Here is a 26,797-nt window from a genome sequence, read left to right on the forward strand (position 1 = left end):
GCTTGCACAGGCAGCTTGTGAGGGCGATGGGTCGGTAACTGGCGGGAGAAGACGGGTCCTTACCCTCCTTCAAGAACGCCACTACAATAGCCTCCCTCCAAGATTTCGGAATGTGCCCCGAAAGCCATATGTTGTTGTATAAGTGTAGGAGTGTTTCAAGAGTATCTGGGTGTAGGTGTTGTATCATTGTGTATGTAATCTGATCTGCGCCTGGAGCTGAAGGTTTACATGTGCTCAGGGCAGCCTTCAGCTCATAAAGAGTAAATTCAGAGTTGTAACCAGATTTTGACCTGTTATTATCATGTAAGGACTTCTTTTCACAAGTGGTTTTATGTCTCAGGAAAGTGTTTGTGTAGTGTGCAGAGCTGGAAACGTGTTGAAAGTGTTGTGCAAGTGTGTTAGCCTGGTCTTCCAGTGTGTCCCCTGTTGTACTAACCAGGGGCAGGCTGTGTGTCTGTTGTCCTTTTAGTTTTCGTATTCGTGTCCAGACTTTGTGTGTGTCTGTGTACGAGTTAATAGATGTAAGGAAGGTGCGCCAACTCTCTCGTTTTGCCTCACGGCGCACACGTTTTCCTAACGCCTTGGCCCGTTTGAACAAAATAAGGTTGCCCGACGTGGGGTACCGTCGAAGGATACCCCACGCCTTGTTCTGGGCCTCTCGCGCCCGCCTACAGTCCTCATTCCACCACGGCCTCCTCTGATTGCGCGGAGCACCAGAGGCGTGGGGAATGGACTTCTCAGCGGCGTCGAGGATGTGCGCCGTGAGGAGTTGGGTAGCTTCTTCAACGTGTAGGTGTTCAATGGATGTGTGGTGTAGTTTAGATGTTTCTGTAAATGTACTCCAGTTCGCTCTATCTTCATTGAACCTGTAATGGGAAGATGGACTGCTCGGGCCTTTACCTAAGTATGTTAATGTGGTTGGGAAGTGGTCACTGCCATATGGGTTAGTGCCAACGTCCCATTCTAGAGATGGAAAGAGTACTGCAGAGCCAATCGCCAAATCGAGGTGTGAATAACTATTGTGTCCTATATTATGGTATGTAGGCTTGTTTGTATTGAATAGACATGCTCCCGAAGATGTTAGATATTTTTCGATAAGGCGACCTCGGGCATCTGTGCGAGCAGAGCCCCAAAGAGAGTTATGTGCGTTGAGGTCGCCTAAAAGAATGAAAGGTGTGGGTAGCTGATCCATAAGGCCCTCGAAATCCGAGCTCGAGAGCTGGAAATCAGGAGGGATGTAAACTGAGCATAGAGTTATTAGCCTATTGAAAATTATGGTACGAATGGCAACAGCCTCAAGGACGGTCTGTAACAGGATAGAATGACACGCCAAGGACTTTCGGGCAATGATGGCCACACCCCCGGAAGATGTACCACCACCAACCCTGTCCTTCCTAAATACCTGGTAACTATTCAAAAAGTTTGTATGTCTGGAATTTAAGTGTGTTTCTTGTACACACATGACACTTGGCTGATTGGAATGCAGTAACTCATAAACATCATCAAGATTTTTAAGAAGGCCTCTGCAGTTCCATTGTATGATATTTTCTCTTCCCATTATTGAAGTTTAGATCTACTGGAGTATGTGTGTGTTTACGTGTCGGCTTTCGGGGCTTGTACTCTTGGAAGGGGCTTTTTCATTTTGTCTACTGACCTGGACGCCGGAGCCCGTTCCTTCCGCTGTGGTGCATGCCGGAACGGCTCGACGTCTAGGTCGTCATCTGAGGGCAAGGGGGTGCCCAGCGGACTGGGCCCCCTAGACTTGGACTGGGCACCCTTTGCGGTGCCCTTCGTTTTGGCCGCGACCGCCGAGGGCGTCAGGAGCGCCCCGGGTGGCAGAGGCGGTGCGGCGGAGGTGGGAACTGCTGCGGTTTCCTCCAGCTCCATCTCCTCCGGGCCCTCGCAGGCGCTTCGGGCCGGTGGAGAGGAGGAAACAGTGGGTGCAGCAGCATCCCCACGAGACGTGGTTGCCACCACAGCCGCTGCTGGCTCAGCGAGCGGTGCGGAGGCGGGTTGGGCTGCCTGAGGCAACCCAGAGGGGGGCGGGGGCGGGACCAAGTCCGACTCGCGGTACTGGGTCCCCGCCGAAACAAGACGCCGCTCCGCCCCCCGGCGAGCTGCGTCGGCGTACCTCCCCAGGGGGAAAGAGGCGAACCTCTTTCGCGCCTCGGGGAAGGAGATGTTCTCGGTTACTTTTACGTGAATTATCTTCTTCTCCTGGTGAAACTTCTCACAGCTGCGGGACCATGCCGCGTGCGGCCCCTGACAGTTTGCGCAGGTGAAGGTGGTGGAGTCACAATTTTCAGTGGGGTGGTCGTGTGCGGCGCATTTTGCGCAGGTCTGTTTGCCGCGGCAAGAAGTCGTAGCGTGCCCGAACCGCTGGCACTTGTAGCAGCGGCGCGGGTTAGGTATGTACGGACGTACACCACACCTAATGAAACCAGCATTGATGTGCTCAGGAAGTTTTGAACTGCTGAATGTTAAGACTACGTGCTTTGTTGGTATTTCTACATTGTCGCGACGGATGGTGATTCTCCTGACAGCTGTTACGCCCTGATCCTTCAGGCCTTCCAGAAGGTCGGCCTCTGTTTCACTTAGCAGATCTGGCTGAGATATCACCCCCTGCGAGCTGTTGAGGCTGCGGTGGGGTGTGACAGTGATGTCCAGATCTGCCATGCGGGTTTGGGTCAGGAGATTTGTGGCTTGCTGCTGCGTCTTGACTTCAACCAACACTTCGCCTGTTCGTAGTTTTTTCGCTTCGAAAGATTTGCCAATGATTCCTTCAAGGAACTTGGAGACGAGGAATACAGATTGGGAGGAGACGGGTTTGGATTTGTCTATTGATTCGAGGACCAAAAAACGGGGATAGTTGTCATGTTTTGGAACGTTGATAGTTGGTAGGGGTGGAAAGGAAACTTCGGTGCGGCCCCTTTTCGGGGGCCGATCACGTCTGGGGGGGGGTTTCGAAAATGCCATATGATACATTGAAAAGCAGGGAGACTGGGGTACTTTCTTCTTTGACCTTACCCTGGTAGCCAAAGAGGTCCCGGAGCTCCCTGCCTGGTAGACAGACAGGGAGCCCATCCGCCGGAGCTTGACCTGGGCTCCGACGGCCACCGTTCGTGGTTTCTAACCCTCCACCTATAAACACATTGCCACGGTTGGATCCAGCGTATGTTTGGGGGCTCGGGGTCCGCGGTATCGCCAGTACCGTCACCAAGATTACTCAAGGTGCCCCGTGCGGGGTTACCACCCCTAGTCAGCACAGTAACCATCTATTTACTACTGAAGCAAAACATGAATCCAACCTGTACAGCTAAGCCACCAGTACCGTGAGCTACAGATTTCAGTAACCAAATCAGAACACAGGTCATAGCAATCATCCGAGTGTTACTTTTTCTGTCTCCCAGTTGTGTGTTTGTATAATGTGTCGATATACAGACAGTCCTGCCCTGTACCTTGAAAAAGTGCAAAAAATGCGGACCCTGTTCCTCAACAAAGGTTCGTATTTTTGCGACTTTTTAAGATGGGAGTAAACCAACACACTCAGCGCTCTATTTTGATAAATCCATTTCCTTGTTCAGACACTGATACTACAACAATGTATTGCAGTGACGCTGTTGGACAACAAAGCCCTTGCTGCCGCACGCTTCTTAAAACTGAAGAAGACACAGCACCAAAGCCATCCACAGACAGCATTTTTACGTAAAGCATCCCCCACCTGGGCGATGACTGACAGCATTACCCTCTCACCTGTGGGCACTGCTGGCGTGGGAGGCGGCGTGGTTGGTATTGGTCCCGACGATGCAGACGGCGGGGGTGGGGCTGCCACAGGAGTGGGTGCAGGTGCGGCCGGCCGGCTGGCAGCAGCTGGAGCAGCGCCACCTGCCAGTGCCCGCGGTAAACACCAAGGCAAGAGTTATCCACAAGCACCACGTAAATGACCTGCTTGGCGACAGGTTACTCAGAGATGTAGAGAAGACTGGGCAAGAAGATGAATTTCTGATATGAACATCTAAGAAGAAATGTTCAAGGAACAAAATGCGGACATTAGTAAAAAGAATCGGTCACACTGCCCATCCGTCGGACACACAGGAAGCTTTTCCTTCCCTCAAAACGAAAGGTTACCAAATGCTTGTGTTCCAGGAATTGATGCAGCTAATAATCACAGTCTGCCGGTGCAAATTCCAGCCCCCCTGCAAGTATACCTGGGCACAATAAGGGGTGTGCCTGTTCTACTTGCGTGCCTGCCACATTTACCTGTCACGCGATATGGTATTAAGTCCACACACTTCCAGGCTAACTCTTATTTCGTTGCTAACAACATGCTCACATACCTGGTGGTAACATGCACTCAGCTCCTACTCTAAAACCCAGGGGTGGTATTCTCGTGTTTTGTCCGTTTTGATGTGTCCGTTTCAAAAGTGTCTGTTTTGAGCAAGCCCTGATTGCCTGAAAGCGAACACCCGGATTGGACGCCATGAGGTGCGGCTTCTCGGAGCAGACGAATTTTCGTCGCCTTCTTGTTGGTTCACTGCCGGAACAGTAAACACATAAAAGGCAGTTTAAAATAGGGTTAAATTGTTTAAAATGTGTTTACAAGAACAGCTGTGCAAAAGTCAACCCAAAGCCCGCCTGCAATTGGAAGTATGTCACAATAAAATGCACGCAAAACGGATGTTTCCAAAACGGACAAACACGAGAATACCGCCCCAGGTTTGATTGCCGTATGAACTCCAATGTGCCCAACCTCCTTTTCAAACCAACTGATTAGAAAGTAACATGCACTTTGGCACAAAATCCCAACACCTTTGCAAGTGTTTTTTTAAGCCACTCTTTAGAGCGGCGGCCATTTCCTGACAGCAACGCTGCTTTCGCACAATGGGGCACTTAAAGCTTTCCCCTTAAGAGCAAGCAGGTAACCAGCCACGGTTGACCTCTGACCTCACCTGCTCCTCCTCCGACCTGGATCCGCAACAGGTCCTTCCCAGGCTGCACAGTCGTCCCGTCAGCCGCAAGGATCTCCAGGATGACCCCGCCCACCGGGGCGTGGATGGGCACTGACGTCTGCAAGAGTTTGTTGACTGTGGTTCAACGCTGGCACGAGTTTAACCAGCTCCTTGCATTATTGGTTCCACAATACAAGAAAGGCACTACTTGGAAACTTCAGATGAGGTGTTCCTGAAGAGGTACGGGGTTGGTTAGTGATGGTTATTAGAGAGACAAGGACTTAAGGCTTGTGCCAAAGCAAACGTAAGAAATGTGATTTCAATCTCTCTCCAGTATAACTTTGGTATTAAGAAGGGTGCACACAACTCTCTAGCAGAAAACCGCAAAATGAAGCCACAGTGTCATTGGCAGATCCAAAGGAGGGGTCCAGATGTCCTGACCCCCGACACCCCCATCCTCCTGTTAATTTTTTATTAATATCCCCAAAAAGATGACCCCTCAGGTCGCGGGAAAAGTCCAGTTGATTTTTTTCTATTTCTTGTATTTTTAGTTTTACGAAATTTTAGTGAATAAAAAAAGGCGACTATCCTCATCCTCTTCATTATCCCCAGCATTATCATCATCACCATTCCCACAGAATGATAACAACTGCGAGGGGTATAGCACCACTGAACAAACAGCACGGCATGTAATGCGAAGGCAAGATAGCTGTTGGTCATTAAGGGTAGCAGAGTAGATCCCATGAGAAGGCAAGCGTGGCCGGGGGTGGCAGAAAGTTGGTGGGCCGATGAGATCAAGAAGTTTGCGGGGATAAATTGGTCGCAGTTAGCAATGGATAATTGGAGATCTATGGGAGAGGCCTCTGCCCCTGCAGTGGGCTCAGACAGGCCGATGATGGTGCTGATGAACAAACAAGCTGAAAATTCAGAGGTTGCTGGTGGTAATGAGAGTGAAAATGTTGATGTTCAGGCAATTACAGTGATTTGTTCAAACAGAGATTACTAGGCTCTCGACCTCTGCACATGTGCCCTCAGCTCTGCCCGCTCAAGTCGAGTTTTGGATGGTATGAAACGTTCGTTAACAAGTCCACCTCCTTGGGATACCTTAAACATCACTTTAATGGAAAAATCACTTCCTGTGTGGAGTGGTGCACGATGCCACTACATCCACCACAGCACCAAGGCCTCTTCTACAAACTCCCCACCACTACAAAGTACTTTCTGGACACAGACCCTCAAATGTCTCTGCCACCTCCGACCAAGATAAGGAGAATGCAATGCAGCCCTTCCTGGTAGCTGGAAGTTGGTTTGCCACTTAAGGTGGGCCACTGGTCTTGAGGACCAAAAATTTGCCCCCCCCCCCCCCCCCCTCCAAAAAAAAAATCAATTTTTCGTATTAATTTTATTTGCAGTCTACAGGTCCCGAATAATGTACCTGCAAAATATTATAGCTGTACCGTAAGTATCTACAAAGCTGTTGCCCTTTAAAGTTGTCTGAATGAACATTTTCACCTATGTTTCCAAACTTCATGCCTTGTTTCCTCATGACCACTTTTTTTCCCACGACGCCTACTGTTGAATACAATATCTCAGGATGTACCGGTCAGATTTGTATACTTTCTGCAGCATTGCAGAGCTTAGGAACTGAACAGTGCAATAAAAGCACAAAAATATAGAATTAAATGTTGCTAGCACAACTTTTCATGCAGTTTGCTTTACGAAAGCATTGCAAATTGATGATTTGACCTTTCATAAGTTTACCGAAATTGCAGAAACAATGTTAAAATTGCTGCTGTGGTATAGTTGCACTACCGGGCCCTTCTAGAGGACAAAGGAGTAAGAGGTATTAGACATTGCATAGGTCGATAATGAAAAAAATTGCCCGAAATGGAATGGCATAACATGTTGCACAACTCTGAACTTACACTACCTAGGCGAAAACAGACTACATATTTGTGCTCAGGCTGTTAAAATACACATGATGTATAAGTCTCAAGCACATAGGTTAAAAAATACCAAAAATGTTCTTAAGACCAGATTCCCCTTTTAAAAGGTACAGGCATCTGCCATATAGGTAGGCAAATCCAATTCTAACTTGCACTGTGATCCTTCCAGGGATCCCTTTTACACTCCACCATTTTATGAGGTCAGATCTTGCATCTGTTCATCCAGTTTACATCGCCAAGTGTCTTGAAGCTGATGACTGCAGCAGGTGTTTGGGAATATTTATACGACACATCCGCTGTGTTAGTCAGTATGGCTGTAAAGTGACAACCTTGGCTAACAGCCCCGTTAGCAGTTCTTCCAAGATAGATTACCAGGTACCCAGCACACAGCAACCTAAGTACCTCTCTGTCCCCCGAACATAAGACATGGTAGTTTATTTAATATGAGATTTCTGACAGTTCTGCCTGAAGACAGAGCAGTCTATGTACGCCATTATAAGAAATAGTGCCAATAACAGACTTATGCGTTTTCTAGAACTGCAGTGAATTCACACAAGAATAACGCTCAGTAAGGGGTTACAATTCCCAGAATTTCTTACCCTAAATTCCCCCTAATAATCCCTACCCTGCTGAGCAAGCACTCATTTAGATTTTACCTTACTTTGAAATTCCGATGTTTGTAATCAAATTGCATTCGAACCCTGCTCAAGAAGCAAATTCAGAAGCTTGTTTGCTTCATGCAAATATTGAATGCAAAAATTCTTTTTCACTGCCCTGCCTGGGGCAGTTAATTTGCTTTTAATTAGGTAATTAGAGATGACAATTTGCTTGCCAAGATAACCCCCTTTCTCTCATTTTTTTCACTACTTATTTCCAGTTCGTTACACGGTGTGCAGGTAAATGTAGTAGACTTACTGGGTAAAAGTAATCCTCCGACAAATACTAGACTGCTGTTACTGCTTCTTAATCGAATGATTAAAGACAGGGGTCTGTGGCTTACCTTGTCGGTTTCCACTTCACAGACCACTTCGTCCTCTGCCACTGTGTCACCAACGGCTGAAGAAAGGAGCAAACACAAACACGCGCACAAAAAATGAAAATCTCGAAACATTCTCTGTTTCACTAAATACAAATATAATTCCAGCTACATTTTTTTCCCGCCATTCAGCTTTAATTTAACTGAGTCGCTCATTCATCAAAAAAGCATATATCTTCGTCACGTTACGTTTCACCGACTCCAGACACTTTTTATAAACCTCAAAACTGCTTCCTCATTTCAAACAGTTTACTCTGAAGGGTACAAGTGTTGAAGAGGTTTAACCCTTTCACTGTCGGGTGTTTCTGGCCGTGACGCATCCGCAGTGTCGGATTGGTTTTCGAAATACCAGGGAAGAAGCAGAGTGAGTTATTTGACTACGATAGCGTCCGGAATGTAACGTGTGTTGTCCAAAGGAAAGAGCGTGGGTGAGACATCGCCTTTCTTCCAGATATTTTAAGTTTGCCGAGCACGCTTCCGGGACAACGACCCCACCGTTTCAACATCAGAATCTGACGCTGTGGAACTCGCACCCCTTCCTCGGATGAGAAACTATCAGCATGCGAATCTAAGCTCATCTTGCATTCGGATTGGAATCAGAAGAACCATCGCTCCTGTCCGCAGTCTAAGGCCCTGCGCGGTCAAGCTATCCGAAAGTAACCATGCGCGTGGAGGGAGCACTTTCAGCAGCCCGCACAATGCGCAGAAATGATGCGTCGCGAAATCATGATGGCAGATAGAGATAAAAAGGGGACACAACATTGATAATGGTAGGCTGCTATTCATTGTAGGCTGCTATTCATGGGCTCCTACCATTGTCGCTGAAAAAGAAAGTGTATGACAGCTGCATCTTACCGGTAAGATCACCTACGGGGCAGAAACTTGGAGGCTCACTAAGAGGGTTGAACTTAAATTGAGGACGACTCAGTGAGCAATGGAACGGAAGATGATAGGTGTAACATTAAGGGACAAGAAGAGAGGGGAGTGGGTCAGGGAGCAAACGTGTGTTAAGGACATATTAGTAGAGATTAAAGGGACAGACAACCGATTTTTGTCGAGTATATGTTCTCTCGCTCATATGAAAGCCAGCGTTTTATATAGCCCAGTAACCACAAGCAATTTCTAAACAAATCGGTGGAAATAATTATAATTTGGCAGCAAACTTCCTGAAATCGGAAGGGTGGCGGTTCGTAGTGTCGAAACTTGGCACTACAATATGTGTCCCTGTCACGTGACCTGCAAACCTAGCAGCTAGTGTAACTGCTGAAACGTTTATTTACCTATTGAAAACCTTTAAACACAACTATTTATACAAGGTTAAATTGTATATGTATTTTTAAACATTATTTTGAAAATTCTAAAGACACGCCGCCCGCCGCCGGGGGGTTGCTCTCAGTGTGGCTAACTGAGCCACCATGCCCAGAACCAACGCCAGCGTTCAGTAAACAGACCCAGTGAAGGAGCTTTGACGATTCTCCCTGAGTCAGAGGCGTTTGTTCTGCCAAAATATTCGATTTCAGTTTCCAAATACGCCAACAACAGCCTTAAAAAAAAAAAAAAAAAAAAAAAAAAAAAAAAAAAAAAAAAAACCGCTCCCCGGGAGAATCGAACTTCCCACCTCCGCAACGTGAAGCCAGCTTCTAAAAACCTAGTATATCCCAACAGATGGCGCATTCGTGCACAACAGACCATTGCATTGAAAAAACTCATAAAGGAACAGGAAAGATTGCGATTCAAACTTTTTTTTTGCAGGGGACAAGTTTTTAAATATCGTTTTTCATTTCGCATACAGACAAAAGTATGTTGCCGAGCTACTCTATGTCATGGTTGCCAGCATCACTTTTGGGAGGGACACATACGGTTTGCAGATCTAAAAATTTCGATTTAAAAAGTTCTAGGGCGTTATCAGCAAAACCATTCCCCGTCAAGGTGCTTTAAGTGATGCCCTTTCATTTGGGATAGAGAATATATACTTGACAAAAATCGGTTGTCTGTCCCTTTAAGAAGAAAAAATGGGCGTGGGCAAGGAATGTCATGCGAGGCAAGATAACCGTTGGTCATTAAGGGTAACAGAGTGGATCCCTAGAGAAGGCAAGCGTGGCAGGGGGCAGCAGAAAGTCAGATGGGCAGATGAGATCAAGAAGTTTGCAGGGATAAATTTGTCGCAGTTGGCACAGGACCGGGGTAATTGGAGAATAATGGGAGAGGCCTTTGCCCTGCAGTGGGCGTAGATAGGCTGGTGTTGGTGATGATGATGATGATGATGATGACGACATTGATGCAACTGGTTTGCTGCTGACAGCGGCAAGTGAGAGCGTGGCGAGCAAACGAAAACCGCGATTGAGTCATGCCTTGGTCTATTGGAGAGGCAACGGTGCGCTGGGCTAACCTGGTGCGCCATAGCAGACGCAAGAACCGAATAAGAAACAACAACATAGAAACCCGTTGCAGATGGCACAACAACCTTTGCACCCGTGAACGCCCCCGTGCCGCATGGTCACTCATCCTGACAGAGTACAGTGCGCGGAACAACAGAGTCCCCCGGCAACACAGGGTGGGCACGGTCGCTCCGTACTCTTCAATATGCCGGTGCAAAGAGCTCGCAAGTGAAAATACGAGCTACTAGAACAATTCGACCGATGGCACAAATTTTTGAACGACAATGGAAAACGTACCGGTACATCAGTGACACGGCGAAGCGGAAATGCGAAAACAGACCGCTATGTCAGTGACAGCGAAAGGGTTGAAGGTACCAATTTGTCCCCAGGTGATATAAGAAAACCTTGTCAATAACTGAGCTTGCATTTATGGCCAGCTGAAGATTAGGGATGACCAAGCGATGAGAACAAATCCGCTCGGAGTTGAAAACGAAACGCGCCAATAGATGCTTCTTGACGTTACTGTCCCCACTTATCTGTAAGAACTTTAACTTGCAGTTTATTATTCTCTTCCAAGTCGCTATTGTAGCCCTGCTTGCAGGAATGCGCTAGAATCATGCCCAGCAAGCTTTTTCAGGTAGCCGCCGCCCGACGAAAAATGTTCTGCACTACGAGCCTCCTGCATTGCAGTAGAGCCAACCTAACATTTTTAAAAAGAAGCAATGCAAAACCTGTTGGAGAAGTCAGAACAGTAACAAGAAACACCAGACCTCCAGAAATACCTACATAAGGAAACGAAACTGGGCGGAGAACAGTTGGCGACGTGGAAGGCCGATTTGAAGCGCTGTCCTTGTCTGAACTGATATCCGGCAACTCGGTGTTATATTTCAACTTTCAGTTGGAGTTCTTATCGCAAAAATAAGGCATGCATGCTTTTTTCAAGGAACAGTGTGCCATGGCAAATAGGCCTGAAGTTGGGTAACTGCGTAGTAGCGCCCAATATGAATTTCACGTTGCAAAACAGGAACCAAAACTGCTAGAAACTGACTGGAAATGTCAGGTTCGCATGATTGATTGTAGGGTTTAACCCGCCGACGCAATGCAGGCGATGAGGCGCGCCGTAGTGAAGGGCTCTCCGGGTTAATTTTTACCACCTGGGGATCTTTAACGTGCGCCGAAATCTTGTACACAGAGGTGTTTTTGCTTTTCCCCTCCATCAGAAAAGTGGCCGCCGTGGCCGGGAATCGAACCCGCATCTCAGCAGCGCAACGCCTTAGCCACTGAGCTACCGCGGCGGGTTGCCAGGTCCACTTGTTAGACATGCTAGGGACCTTCAGAAACAAGCTTTGGCCGAATAAAGCTACCTGTTGCCCGAACCAAAGCTCGCTATTGAAGAGATGGTGTCATCTTAAAGGAGCCTCGAAGACAAAATACAAGTTTGTTTTATTCGAAATATTTTGTGTTTTCTAGTGTCCCCAGCGCTTGCGCGGCAGCAAATGATGCCGAAGTTTACGTTAGAAGTGGTGTCAGTATGATTCCAATGAGGCAATCTTTTGAATGAACCAAACTTGTGTTTTGTCTTCATGGCTCCTTTAAAGCAATTATCACCTCTCAATGCTGTCAGATTTCAAAGCTGATAGCATAATTTGGTATCTAACTTGCTGGGAGCCTTCTGATCAAGAAAATTTGGTGGTTATGGAGCACAACCACGAGCAGCATACCTTTTTGTCAAGCGCACCAGCCACGCCCCCTTTCGCAACAACACACACACACCTCAGCGCATAAAAAAGGCAGTCAAAATATCAATGTCGCCGGAGCGGGAAACATTAAACTTATTGTAAAAGTGCAGTGCCTACATTAACCACTAGGGTGCGTTAGGCACACGAAAAATGACTACAACATGTTGAAATCACAAATGTAAAGCATCAATCACCAGTGATCAATTTCAATAGGGGTGGCAATGAAAGAGTTAAGCACAAGCTTGTGACGTGGCACTAACCCATGCCACCCTGCAGTCCCATTTTTTAGTTCCATTACCTCCGTCGCCTCCACCCCAACTTTCCCAAGTTCCAACCCTGGTCGACCGACCGACCAACTGACAAATCGAAGGAAAGACAGATAGAGAGGGATGCAAGACAGACCTTTGCTCCAGCGGATGTCTCCCTCGCTGAGCGACTCGGCAAGCTGAGGACACTTGACGGTCCGCACTTCGCCAGCCCCCGAGGACGCTGCGGCGGGCGGTGCAGACGCGGGCGGCGCTGGCGCCGATGGCTGCGGAGCAGACGCAGCCGGCACTCCGCCACCTCCACCTTCAAGAGACAGGAGGGGTAAGAAAGGAAGAGATGAAATTGAAGCAGTTCCACTCAACATGAACGCTGTCGAGTGTGGAGGAGCGACTAGCTGGAGGGACTGCGGCACTCTCTCTTGACTAGTTTCACTATCAGCCTGGCATTGATACCGAAAGCAGTCAAGATAGGCTGCCACAGCTCCTGAAAGGGCCTATACGCCTCCAGCATCGCAATGGCTGTGCTGCCTGCTTTCCTTTTCTTTTCTTTACTTCTCTTCTCTTTGCTTCTATGTTTTGCTTCTTTTTTGCTTCCTGTTGCCTTTCCGTGCAGTAAACAACTTGTTATGGTGATATCCATCAGCACATAGTACGTTTAGGGCAAAAAACAGCCGCGTCCTGGTAGAGTGCTCGAACGCAAATAAGAACTAGCCGAGGACACGGTACTGCGTGCTTCTTCGCCACCACTGTTACCTCCGAACACGTCAGGCACAAGTGAATTCTATTGTCACCTCGTTTAGACCTCATACTGGCACAGTGAGGGGTTGGTTTTGTCTTGCAGCGCGAACAACAAACGCGGCTTGATTTAGAATATATACGTTGTAGAAAAATCTGTCTCGGGATTGGGATTATCCCAATACCTCAGCGAAAGAACCAGCGAAAAAGGACGCAGGACATGAGAAGGAGCACAAACGCACTGCACAAACACGCCAGCGGTGCGTTTATGCTCCTCCTCCTCAGATCCTGCGTCCTTTTTCGCTGGTTCTTTCGCTCACTATAAACCAACTTGCCAAGCATTTTCCACTCTCGAACCGATTTCTGACAACCACTTGTGCCTTTTAAGAGAATATTTTCCAATGCAAAATGTTAAGCATAGTGCAAGGCTCATGCGTTGTTAAATATGTGCACAATCCCGCCTTATAGCAAGAACCAAGGAGAGTTAGTGAAACCACGGAATAGTAAATGGTCTGCGATTCGGGAAGAAACAATAGCTCGTACGGGAATGAAAAAACCCCAGTGCAGCTTAGGAAATGCTACAGATGTTTGTCTGAACTTAAGGTAGAACTCACCAGACCCAACTAGATGTGAAATGCTCTAGTTTTTTGTAGGACGAGGGGGGGGGCTTAACTATCTTTGTGCCCAAATGAGGAACAAAATAAGGAACTAATGCCTTAGCCACACACACACAAGCTGCACGTTCCATTTCCTTTTGTTCTTCAACTTCAACAAACAGCTGATCCCTCGGCAGACACATTTTTTGAACTACAGGGCAGGCAGTTCACAAACGATAAAAGGTGTCATTGGAAGAGTGTGGTATCTGATAAGGCCATCTGATTTCAATTTGTGCTGGTTTCTGCAGGCTCCTTGCATCATATGGTGATGTTTAGTGGTGGACGCAGCTTGCTCCATGAGCCCGTGCACTTGCACACTGGTACGGTTTACATTCTACATACCATTTTGGGCAACTGTTTGGTTATATTTTGGTACCATTTCCATCCTGCTGGCACACTTTCCTCTGTTGGCTTCACAGGCATATGCAAGGGCTCCTTATTTTTAATAATGTGGCCTTGATGGCATTACATTTCTCCTTTGCGTGCCACAAACCCTTAGCATCTGCCGACCCAAAAGTAGGAAGGCGTCTTGCCACGATATGAGAGTCGGCTATGCTTCGGTGCAGTGTCTTTCAATGGCAAACGGTTAGTGCTTCAGGTGCGTTTATTAGTGTCTTAATGGTCAAAGGGTACTACATATAGCTTATCTTAAGGTGCACACTGTAGAATGTAAATTGCAAAAGCTTTTTGAGACCTTTAAAACCCACCATAGCAGAACTGGGGGGGAAAGGGGGGGGGAGTGCCCAAAAATGTTAACAATTTCATTATGAAATAGCACTTAATCCTGAAACTAATGAAATAGCTCTTATTCCAGAAACTAAAGACACATTGGTCATGAATCAGATTACAGTAGCTGACAGATTTTTCGGCCCTGGAGGGGAACGAGAAATAATCCGAATAAAAGAGCAGTCCGAAAAATCCGTGAGCCATTACTTCCTTATTGGACAACTGGCGGTTCCTCGGGAAAGTCCGAAATATCCAGCAAGTCCGAATTTTCGGAGTCTGAAAGAACGGTTGGCTACTGTAGTAATAAAACAGGGTATAGTTTGTTACAAGATGTGTTCACTAGAACGAGACTCCCCTGTGGCTTCACAAAGTGTCCTCCAAGAAATCTGGAGGGGGTTTCGCCGATACCTGCCTCCCGCATAAAAGCCTCAACAAAGGTAGTAAAACCTACCAGTACATACAAAGTAACACTACAGTCGTCCCGTCAAACTCCTACCTCCCAACCCAAGCACTAAAAGACAACTTGCCTGCCCCGACTTTGAGCCTCATGATGTCCTTGCCAGGTTGGATCGTCGCTCCATCTTCGACGAGGAGTTCGGCCACTACGCCAGCGGCCGGCGCGTGGATCGGCACGGATGTCTGCAAGGTGCGATGCAGCTGTCTCACAGCAATGACAGGGTTCCCACTGCAGCCAGCCTTGTCTTAAAATGGCTTTACTGTAGTGTTCGAAGCATTTGAAGCAAGTGCGTGTGTGTGTGCGCGCATGCTGTTTACCCCTTTCTTAATGTGAGATGAGGAAATGACCTGCACTAGAACCATGGGTTGGACAATCTCATTGAAGAAAAAATGTGCACAAGGTGGAACTCAAACGCAACGCTTTACCTTGTCTGTTTCAACCTCGCAGATGACTTCATCTTCCGCCACGCTGTCCCCAACAGCTGAAAGACAACAAAACAACGACGTTAACCATAATGTACACCATACATGAGATAGGAGTGACAGCACAGTTTGGAGTCAAAGTGAACCAATAGGGAAAAAAGTAAAGCCGTTCCACTCAACGTGAAAGCTGTCAGAAGCGCAGAGCAGTGATTCGCCATAATGGGCTGTAGCACCGCTATCCGCTCACTGCTGCCACCTAATGCAATTCAAATTTCCCGCCTTTGCAGTGCTCGCGTGCCCCCTGCCTGAAACTGCGCCAGAGGGAGTTCTGTTCTCTTTGTGCTTCCTTCTCCTTCCGCATGTGCCGGCGTTGCACTGCCACTTTTTTTTGCTTACTATTATCAAAACCAAACCCAACGAGCGTTCCTCACTAAATGAACGCAGGCGTTGCCGGATAACTACGTATATTTTGCCTCAAATGCTCAACAACGGGGAGATGTATAACAAGCGCCAGCGGTTCACAAGTTTCAAATGCTTGCGGCTATATAAACCGCCTGGCTTTCGAAGACTCTGGGTCACGCCGCGACGACAGCCACCATGACAGAACGTTGTGTGGCTCTACTTGGGTCCAGCGAGCGAACTACGATAACAAGGTGAGCCCATAAAGTGCTCCACACTTAAAACGACAAAGTGCAAGGATGCAACTGCCAATGCCACAGGTTTCCCCATTAGGGGAACTTCTAGGGAAACTCTTCCCTAGGAGTCTCTCAACAGCTCCGGCAAGAGTCCCCCACCTTTGTTCCACCTGATGTCGCCTTCGCTCAGGGATTCGGCCAGTTGCGGGCACTTGATGACCCGCATCTCGTCGGCTGAAACAGGCAAACACAAGGTTTGTTACACAGGAACGTTAAGACATACAATGCCACACTGCATCACTGAGAGACGAGTGTGGGCATCGTTGGCATCCTACTCACAGAGGGCTGACGTCGTCGAAATATGTCGTAGGTAGTGCGCACTCCAGCATCTCGTATTTGGTAGACATCTGGAACAAATGCCGCAGGACACGTTTCACACAGTGAGTAACAGAAGAAAGAAACGGATGTGTGAACATCCAGCAAGCTTTCATGAAACAGCACACTGCCAATTTGAGCAAAAAGGCTAAAACTGTGTTCTCATTCAATTTTGGGCCTCCCCGAAAAAGCAGTCACGATGATTAATGAAAACTATGCTTTGTCCATTATGTGTTCAGTCGTGAAACAGAATCAAGACACTGAAAAAAAAAAAAAAAATTGCACACATGTGTATGAACCCACTAAAACGAACATTTTCACTGTAGCCAATACCAAATTGTGCAACAACAGCAGTAAAAACAAGCAGCGTTTCTAAATACACTTTTCTTGCGAACAGATCTGTGATGCTACCAAAAAAAAACCTTGTTGTGAACAAGCTGCATAAAATTTACAAGAGTTTAGAAACAACCTTAAGCTTTGCTTACAAATCCCAAACCTGAGCCTGATAAAGTAGCAATACGATAATGTCCAGAAGTCCCTTAAGTAAAAAGGGCCATACATTTTAAACGGGGCACAATCTACGGTACCAATTCAGCATGCAGCCAGTGAAAATCAAACTTGCTACCATTAAAAAAAAAAAAGAATGTTAGAAGAACCCCCACCCACACACACACACACACAGCACAGACAAAAACGGGAAAAATTCACGGCGAAATTCTCACCCAGATTGTCTTTGGAACAGAAAGCATGTTCGGAAGACTAACAGGCCTACTGAAACAGGGCTCATTAACTAACAATTAACCCACACCTCACATGCCTCCTAGGTACCTATATCATGAGATAAGTACAACTGAAGCTCTATTTCATTGTTTCTCAACAACCGTACACTGACTTCTATTTTGCTCATGCTTTCCCATTGCTTCCCAATAGTACTCTTTCTCTCCAATGCGATCCTTCAAAGTACAGAAAATTAAAAAACAAAACAAAAAGAGGTGGACTTTAAATTCAGAGGAAGGCTCGAAAATCTGTACAATAGTTGGATAAATTTCACAGGTGAACTATGCATGTAAGATGATAATGCCAGGAGAGATGAAGATTTCTTGCACTCCACCTCCATTTTTCTTATTTTCCCTTTGCTGCTGTAAAGGGTGTTCCACCCAATGCACTCGCGTCGTGTGGCAAAGCCTACTCCTTGGGCAAAGTATAGAATGGGCAGATGCGTGTGCTACGCCCTAGATGTACATTTATTTTAACCCCGCATCAAGTTTCCAAAAACAGCACCACAGCCACACAAATATCGGTTCTGCAGGTAGGTTTTCTAGGATAAGGGGGACATTATAGAAAACGTAACTTTCGGGTTATCAGTTACCCAAAACTCGTAAACTAACTTCTCAATTACTCATTTTAGCATAAATAACATTAGGAAAAGGGAGGCCCCTCCCACTGCAAAAATATTCTGAACCTGGCTCGGGGTTAAAGATATGCACATCAAAGTTAAACTGGACTCCCTAGGGATCTTTAACATGTGCCAAAATTGTGACACACAGGCATTTTTGCTCTTCGCCTTCACCTGACGCCTGAGAGTTCGACCACACTAACATTCCAGATCAAGATCACACTGCCTGCCTTTGATAAGCTGTAAAACTGCTTCTATAACCAAAAACCAGATTAGAACATTTTTTAAACTCGTACGTAGTCTTGGTCAATATACTTGCCTCAATTTTTCGAAAATAAACATGCACTTATAAACTAGAAATAAAAGGCCTACTCCTAAATCTTTGTACTAATTAACCATTTGGAAGTTATGTATTGTATTGCGAGTAATGTCTGCTTAGCCTTAAAAATCTCCCAGCAAAAATTTATTGTGGTAAACTTCTGTGGCAGTGTTAGGTTGGGAGTTAAACCCTGATTTAACGTGCATAAAATAAAGCCCCCTGTATAGTATTGTACCGAAAGGATCATGACTCAAAGATGAGCTTCCATTGACAACGGGATTTGATGCTTTGTTGAGGGAGTATCAGGGAATTACTCCCAGTCGTACAGCTTTAGATGTGCTTGTATGAGATGTTCTTCCACACGGCACTTTACAATGAGTCTTCTTTTTCGCCACAAGTGCTTTCTTAGAACCTGCTTTTAATTTGCATTCTGCCAGTCTCCAGTGAAGGCACGTGCACTGGAGTTCTGTATGAGCGTAACACCTCCGCCAATTCCTCTCACGAAAGTTCCCACTCAAGGCTGGCGATGCAAGCTTGGTTGTATTGCCAGCAATACAGCAGCTCACACAAGCAATACAATCGCACAACTCTGACCATAGAAAAATAATGCTGTCCATCCCTCTTGTCAACAAGGATGACACCAATGGTTGTCTCTGGATAAAAATGAAACCAGCTTTTAATCCAAACACAGTGTACCTTATAGTTGCTCCTGTGTAAAAATCCATGTTCAATGAAGGGCAACGATAGTAACGATACTAAAAACACTGTGCTTTACCCCATCCCCAGAGACGTGAATGAGGCAATTTTCAAGCTGTAGCAGCTGTGTCAGGGTTCAAAACGTCCAAGTTGCCCGAAAGACAGTGCAAGGCAGTGCAAGGCAGTGCAATACTCACTGTGCCGTGTGCCTGTGCACATGACGCCGTGGGGCTCTTGCACCTGTGAAGAAGAAAAAAAAAAAAAAATGTTTCAACACATGGCTGCATACAACATGATGATGATGATAGTTGGTGTTTAATGGCGCAAGGCCGACGAGGGCAAGGCCGACGAGGACAACAGCTGATGCAATTACAATTACCGTAATTACCTAATTTTAACGCGCACCTTTTTTCCGGAAAAATAGGCCGAAAAATCGCATGCGCGTTAGAATCGGATACGAAACCGAAACTGCCGAAACAGTGGAAATTTCGTCCCACCCATCACCATCGCCATCTCAAGATGGCGCCAAAGCCTTTAGACACAATTTTTCGAACGCAGGAAGCATAGGCGCCTAGGCTTTTCTATCGGCGTTCACACACATCGTCAAGTTGTTCCACTTGCGCGCTTGATAACAGCAATGGCCGCAGCGGCTCTCACGCGTTCAAAACGAGCGGTCGGCTGAAGCGTGCGCCTCTGGAGAAGCTCGCGGGATGGGTGTGCGAGGCGTGGGCCACGATCCCATCGACCATGGTTGAACGTTTGTTCAGAAGTGTGGCATCGCGAACGCTCCTGACGGCACTGAGGACGAGATAATGTAGTCAGCGGAAAGCGACGAGGAGTGAGATGAGTGAGATTACTTCAGGAAATAAATCACCCATTTCTCTCGCATTTGTTTGTCTGGGTCCCAAAGTTCCGTGCGCGTTACAATTGAAGGTGCAAGTTTTTTTGTTTTTTTTTGCCAGGAAAATCGGGTGCGCGTTAGAATCGGGTAAGTATGGTATGCACAGCGCCTGAGCAGACAAATGAGTTGTTCACATTGTAAGTGATCAGAGCATTGCCCTGAAATGGTTGCACTCCCCTTCAACAACAAAATACAAGAAGAGAAAAAGCGGTACAGTAAAACCTCAATATTATGAAGCCAGAGGCTGTACAGCTGTTCTGTTGCGGCCACACTTCTATGCGACAAATCTGTATGGTTTAACAACTGGAAGATAGCGTCCCCGACCAATGCCATTCCAACAACAAAAGGACCCAATGTAGTAATTGTTACGTTACATCGCTAACATTAACTGTGGCTGAATGTAAGAGTACAAAACACACACAGAAAGAAAGGGCCTTGGCAGTACAGAAATATTTCTGGGGGGTGACGGTGACTCAGTAGCAAAATGCGATTGGAGGGGACGGTCCCAAGAAGTTTTCAGTGCAAGCCACGTGCCAACGTACTCGTTAACCCTGGAAGCCACAGAGCTGCGATGCAGTTGGAAGAGAAGATGCATCACTGCACCCCCCGTTGAAGAAGACTGGAGGAAAGCGTCAAACGATGATGGATGTGCAGAAGCTGATGCCAAGCAAGATAAAGGAATAAGAAAAAAAAAAAAAAAATCTGACGTATACAGCTGGGAGGATTGACATGCCATTTTGCTTAAAGGTGGGAAAGGGGAGACTCATTAGCCAACGAAAAGGGGAGCTCATTAACCCGCCCTAAACCACATCTCATATCTACCGGGCAACTAGGGTAACTATACATGATTGGAAACTACACTACGTATTTCATTTACCTTACCTATGCTTTCTTAATGCCTCCCGATACCCACTCTCTTCAATGTGGTCGTCTATCATTACAGGAGAAGATAAGAGATCGACTTGACTCGGAGGAAGACTCAAAAAAGCTGTTCTCCAAAGGGCAAGTTTCACAGGTTATTGCATCAGCGTTGGGGGGAACATTTCTGACAGAAATGAAACTGGGATTCAGAGTGGTACACACTGCATTTTTTTTTTGCCTCCCCCGTGTTAGTATGCGCATGTGGGTGTCGATATGCAGGGGTGAAGGTTCAGTTGGTTGCATCAACCCTGTGTGGCTTCTACAGTTAATGAGCACGTCGGAGGGTGCCTTGAAATGCAGAAGGTTCAGAACTTCCCCCCTTTGATGGCAGTGATTACTGGATTGCGCTATCCCCCCCACTTCAGAAATATTGCTCTTCTCTATGAACCTTTCACATTATATATACGAAAACTGACTTTCTATTTGCGAACTCTAATATTTTGCGAATTCAACTAAGAGTACAGAGCCGGAAATTTTTGCGGGTGCTCAACTTTGTGAGACTAACTAAGGCCGCGAGAAATGAAAAGTGCCCCAGAAATCTAGGAGTCTTTTTTTTTTTAAGGCCGTCCAGCACACCAGTAACAAATTTCCCTTGAACGCCTGTCTCAGCGTCTACAGGGCGCACTGGCCGCGAAAGAAGAATAAAAGTTACAGCTTTTGTTACATTCCGCAAGCGCCCAGTGTGCAACTGCTGGCACTTTGGGGAGGATTGACGTAATTGTTCGAGGTGTTACCGCCAGACCCGTGATAACCTGGTGATAAGAATGGCACGAGTCTTTTGGCTCTTATCTCCGCAATCACTACCCACGGCAACGGCAGCCGAGCCACTCTGCAAAGACTGCATGCTCTCAGGCAGGCTCCTTCTCTGCTTACGCTTCATACATATAACAAGTTACGCTTCATACATAAAATTAAGCACACAACTTCTGCGCACATTCATGTCATCTTTGCAGTTTTCCCATGGCTGCGACTGCTTTGCCTAAGTTCTGCTACGAGCTTCTCATTGTTACACAATACCTCACTTCTGAACAATGCTTCTTTATGCTCAACCCAGAGACCTGTGACAATGTCTTGGCATAAGGCAGAGTCAACTGTAATATATATATATATATAATGTGCAAATAATAGACAAGCATATGCTTTCCAACAGTCATAACGAAAGCTTGCACTGGGCTCTTATAATTTTTAATAACATTTGAAAGTACAGAGTTTTTGCATGCCCATAAAACAAAAGTGCACCTCAAACCAGAACTAAAACAGTTTAATTGCACTTGACTACACTTTTCTTAGACGTTTTCACCAGACTTTCAAACAATAGCTCTAGTTTTGCAGTTATGTGGTAACAGGTTATGTTGGAGACTAATGTGGCAACGTAGGTCATACATATGGACTTGCAACATTTTTTTTCAAAACAGCATTGGCTCGACGTTTAAGTTGGAATCATAAGCAGCACTGCCAAGGAGTGTCTTTTGGTACAAGCCAAGAACCACGCACATTAAAAGGCATGTTGTAGCGGCGATCCTGCATTTATTTCAACTGTGGTAAGTTTAAATAACATCTCGACCAGACAGGTTTTTTTTTGCATTTAGCCAATATCAAAATGCACCCACCAGCTTCAAGTCAAGCCTGTCAGATTATTCTCAGTCTCCAGGTGTGTGACCAGGTTTCATTATTTCAGTGATAATCATCAGAAACATATCAGTCTATCTTACAGAAAAAAACAAACAAACAATACAAGCACTGAACAAACCATTACAAAAAAGATAGGCTGAACAGATGCTTCTCTGAGTGAATTCCGCTCCGGATTTCAGCATTAAACATGCCGTGATGCGCACTGACAGGCTACAACACGTTGACAGTTGGTTATACCTATTTAACGCATTTTTCAAACTGCACTACCTTCCTTTTGACAATTCAGCGTCGAGTAAGTCTTACTAAAGGAGAACCACGAAGTGAGCAGTAATCCCGCAGTGAAAACGAAGAAACAGCCCAGCTTTCTATATATGTCCATAAGCGAGGGCTTTTATTTGCTCAGTACATTAACTAACATGAGAAGTTTTAGAGAAAGAGCCAAAGCACTCCCACAATCATCCCTGACGAAATAAACTTCACGTCTTCTCCACCAATGGAACCTTGTTTGCCTCAAGATAAAACGGCTCCGCGAAAGCTACCCGTTTATAAACTTGTGAATAGAATTTTGCAGTAGCCTCACCTGTGACTGATGTCAGATGTCGCAACTGATGAATCTGCCAAAAGAAGAAAAGAAGAAATCGCACTTTGAGCATAAAACAAAACACAAAAACGACTGACCCGGTTCAGCCCCGTGATTGTGCTATGTTTATGCAGTAAGATAGCTGCAAAGAAATACGCTGCATTTAGGACCTCTGCCACGTGTTCGCCGCGAGTTCGGTAGATGTTCAGCAGTGTGAGCACCATTTTCGTCTGTGTAACAAGTTTCTGCACTCTTCGCAGCATAGGCACACATCGCAAGTTATACTGACCGTAACGCCTTCAAGATCGTCCGGGAAAATGGTACATTTTACTTTTGCAAAACAAAACACAAACACCAATGCACTCTCTTTAAATTCAGGTGTGTTGCTTACAACTTTCTTGTTCACCACTCAGACGTCTCAGTTTGCTAAGAAGTCTGCATATAAGAAAAATGAATTAAAAGAATTTTCGCATTCAATAAAAAAAAATGCAGCACAAGAGACACATCGTATATTAGCCACCAGACTGCACCTAAACCGTTTCATACAGTGGCTTCTCACACAACTACCTTGGATAATCTTGGTACGACAGATCAATACGCAGTTTCTATCTGCTCCTACACACCAGAGCATCCTGTACTGTATACATCCTGTTTCCGGGCTTCTTTTTCTACTGTATTCAATAAATTCATGCATGGGAATGCGTCTGTATCCAAACAAACTTCAGAGAGTGGCATGTAACATCAAGGCTGCCTGACAAAAAGTAAATTTTTGTCTGAGACAGGCAGCAAAAGGAACTTTTGGTCACCTTCAGAGGAACACGCACACAGTATGTTCTTTTTGACTGTTCCTCGTTCAACGTTCAGACTGACCTTACTTGTGATCACAAACCAACTTGTCCGATTCTAAAATTATGTCGACACAAATAAACATTCCGAGCGAAAGAGGGTAACCAACTAGTCGTCGTCAGACAATTGGAAGGATTCTAGAATGTCTTCCTGCAACAGACACTGTATTAAAGGGGCCAAGAAGACAAAATACAAGTTTGGTTCCTTAAAAAGACTGATTTGTCCCTGCAACAATGATTCCACTTTCACTGCACGCTTCAAACAAATAATAGAGACACTAAGGAAGACGAATAAAGTAGTAGTGACTCCCCAGTCCCTTCTCTACAACGTCGACCTAAGCCACAGCCAAAACACCGCTGGGTGATTGTAGTAGGGTCTTTTGATCCATTTGATCTCATCACTTAAATGCTAATGTGTAGTTCAAACACTGATAATTAAATTTTGATAACTATTTTTTACGTGTTGGTTCCTATTGCATCCCCCCTGCCTATAGACCTTTTTATTTTCTTCATCCTGGGAGCTTCCATTTCGCCAGTGGGCTGTACTAGCGGTTGTACAATTGGCGTAGTCGACAGGAAGATGAAACTGCGCATGCGCAACACAGCCCAGAACATGCTCTGATCTTATCAAAGATTAACAGGTGAAAAGGTTTATATAATTACATCACTGTAGTGCGAAATTTAAAGATTTTCACTACTTCTTGCATTTCTTTTTTTTTTCCCCGTTTAAAAAACATCTTTAGTTGCTGGAATGGGGCTGAGTGAGGTACTGAAGCCTTGCTCTTTCAAAGTGAACAAAGTTGCATTTTGTTGCCACGGCACCTTTAAAAACTTCGAAATTAGCAACCAAAGTTCCGATTAACGTGGTTCTATCCCCTGCTACTGTTGCAGCACTGTCAAGCTGATGTGGTCTACACTGCCTTGCATCAAGAAATTCAGAACTGTAATGGAAAGTACAATACACCCGGCATTCTTTTCTTCGGGCATGAATGCGATACCTTCTCGTTTGACACTGCATTTTTCCAAAAACTTTTGTTTATCAAGACACTCCAGCATTCTCAAAAGCCTGTAATCTCCCTTTCAGATTTAGGTTTTGAAAAAAAGCATTAACACATCCTCTGCCGAACATGCAAGGAACACTGTGCTTAGCTGCACTAGTAGCACTTCCGAATCTGCCAGACAAGAGACTTTCGTTTCACTCAACCCCCCCCCCAAGTTTTCTTTTTCTAATTTATTTCCCGTTATTCTTTCGCAGCTCAAGTGAGCAATGAACAGAGCACAACTCTACTGAATGTCTTCCCCCAGGAAATGCTACCTATTTTGCGTAAAAAAGTACCAAGCACATTTTACATCACATAAAGCCACTTGTGAGTAGTGGAGAAATGGTTATGTGGAAGGCTTTCAACTGATCTAAACCAACTAAGACGGACTCAGCATGAGCGCATCAGTGGGTTGGTCTCCTGCCTGCCAAGGCGAATGCACCGCTACCAGGAATAAAATTGGTATTTAACGCACTAAAGACACACTTGGGCTATTTAACATTTCACTGCGTGGGGTTGACTGAGACCATCTGCAAGGCTCTTTACCTTCACTTGTAGCCACTGGCTGCATTTCAAGTGAATGTCGATTTTTTCTTTACAAGGTCCCGTGATGTGGGCCGAAGCCCATACATCTGGCCGTTTACGTTTTTCACCCCTACTTGAAGAACGACCCCCTAGGGCCGGTATCCCAATCGTGACCCCATGTTCAGCTGTGCGATGGCTTAGGCACTGAACCAGTGGAAGGTCGCCACTGAGAAATGACCTTGCGACCTTACTCTTAGAGGCAAAGTGCCTCCATATCCATGCCAGCTTTGCTGCAGTGTAATCAACTTTTGGATACGTAATCAGCGTAAACACACAATCACTCTGTTTCTGTTTCATTTGAACTGACTATATGCTTGGGCTTGCCTCACAAGTAAAACACGATTTGGTAGCAGAGTTTCGTAATCACTAGGCACCCAAAGTTGACGACACGTGCACTGAAATCTCAGCATGCGAGATTCCTTCGTTTTTAACTTTTCCAGTATGTGGCCTTCATTACAAAAACTGACACCTCAGCTCTATCAAGATGCCAGCGAGATGTTTGGGCATTTTTCTACACTGATACTGGATGGGCTGGTGTCCGTGAAATATTCGATGAATGAAAAAATTAATGTGAAAATAGATCGGTTGAGGTTATCGGCTGCGAAGTGTCCTTTGAAAACGCAGGGCTACTCCGCAAAAACGTGCGGCGCAACTGTAAGTCACTTTCACGGTAGCTCAATAGAGAAAAAAAATAGCTGCGGTTTTGTCACGTAACCGCAAACTTTTTAATGAAAGTATTCAGAAAAAGACGCCGTGAACAAGTTACAATAGTAATACCGTTTTTCTTTCGAATTTTTTCCCAGAGCTTGTGATTTGGAAAGTCCTGTGCAATTTGAAAACATTACTCCAGCGGTAGCAGTCGCTTTACGCATCGCCACAGGAAGGCGTATAAGAAACAAACCAGGATAAATTGACCACCTTCGGAAAGTTTTTTTTTCGAAAGACAGCGAATTAACGGTGGTCGCTCCATGTCAACAACAGACGACGTATTGATCCGGACTCCCAAAGGGTAAAAAGACGGCAGGATCACGGACAGGTAAGCGGAAGTTTTCTTCATATTGTGGGAGAAGTAAGACTTAGTTAACAGCCGAAATTACACTCAATACAACGTTAACGTTTGTGTTTTTAGCCTTGTACTAGAGCGTCGATCACCAAAGAGAAAGTTACCAGCAAGGACGTTTCTTCGCAAGGTCTCCTACTTCGTTGGGCGCTAAGACGCCCTAGTCACGGTCAAAAGGAGAGGAAAATCTTGCGCACAAAGCGTGTTACTTTAACGTACCACTAGGCAGTTCCGACTGGTAAAGCTCCATCACGAGCGAATTCGGGGCGCAAAGGTGTGTTCGTAAGGTCATTGCTCAAGGGGGAACATATGCCGCAACTGCCGACATCGGGAAAGTTTTCGGTTTCATAACGCGCGCGCAAACGAACGGTACCGGGGACATGTTTACATCGCTTACCTTTAATGCGTCGTGGCTTTCATTAACGGCTTTTAACTGGAAAATAGCACGGGGAGGACCCCGTTTCAGAAATGCAAAGAACGCCGCCATGTTGCTAAAGGACTC

General features: G+C 45.9%; 1 protein-coding gene across 1 annotated transcript in view; it reads right to left on the reverse strand.

Moving 5' to 3' along the window:
- Positions 1-26,797, reverse strand: part of LOC144149953 (dihydrolipoyllysine-residue succinyltransferase component of 2-oxoglutarate dehydrogenase complex, mitochondrial-like) — a 41,825-nt gene extending 15,028 nt beyond the window's left edge. The window contains exons 1-11 of the mRNA XM_077681706.1: positions 26,693-26,797; positions 22,766-22,799; positions 18,929-18,971; positions 16,285-16,352; positions 16,105-16,179; positions 15,314-15,369; positions 14,959-15,070; positions 12,451-12,618; positions 7,896-7,951; positions 4,950-5,067; positions 3,754-3,885 (exon numbers count right to left, since the gene is read on the reverse strand). Of these exons, the coding sequence (XP_077537832.1) occupies positions 3,754-3,885; positions 4,950-5,067; positions 7,896-7,951; positions 12,451-12,618; positions 14,959-15,070; positions 15,314-15,369; positions 16,105-16,179; positions 16,285-16,352; positions 18,929-18,971; positions 22,766-22,799; positions 26,693-26,782 (952 nt within the window). The 5' untranslated portion in view covers positions 26,783-26,797. The remainder of the gene's footprint in view (positions 1-3,753; positions 3,886-4,949; positions 5,068-7,895; positions 7,952-12,450; positions 12,619-14,958; positions 15,071-15,313; positions 15,370-16,104; positions 16,180-16,284; positions 16,353-18,928; positions 18,972-22,765; positions 22,800-26,692) is intronic.

This window comes from Haemaphysalis longicornis, unplaced genomic scaffold (genome assembly GCF_048455015.1).
Source record: "Haemaphysalis longicornis isolate Haplotype H1 unplaced genomic scaffold, Haemaphysalis longicornis Haplotype H1 scaffold_8, whole genome shotgun sequence".
NCBI classification, from domain to species: Eukaryota; Metazoa; Arthropoda; class Arachnida; order Ixodida; family Ixodidae; genus Haemaphysalis; species Haemaphysalis longicornis.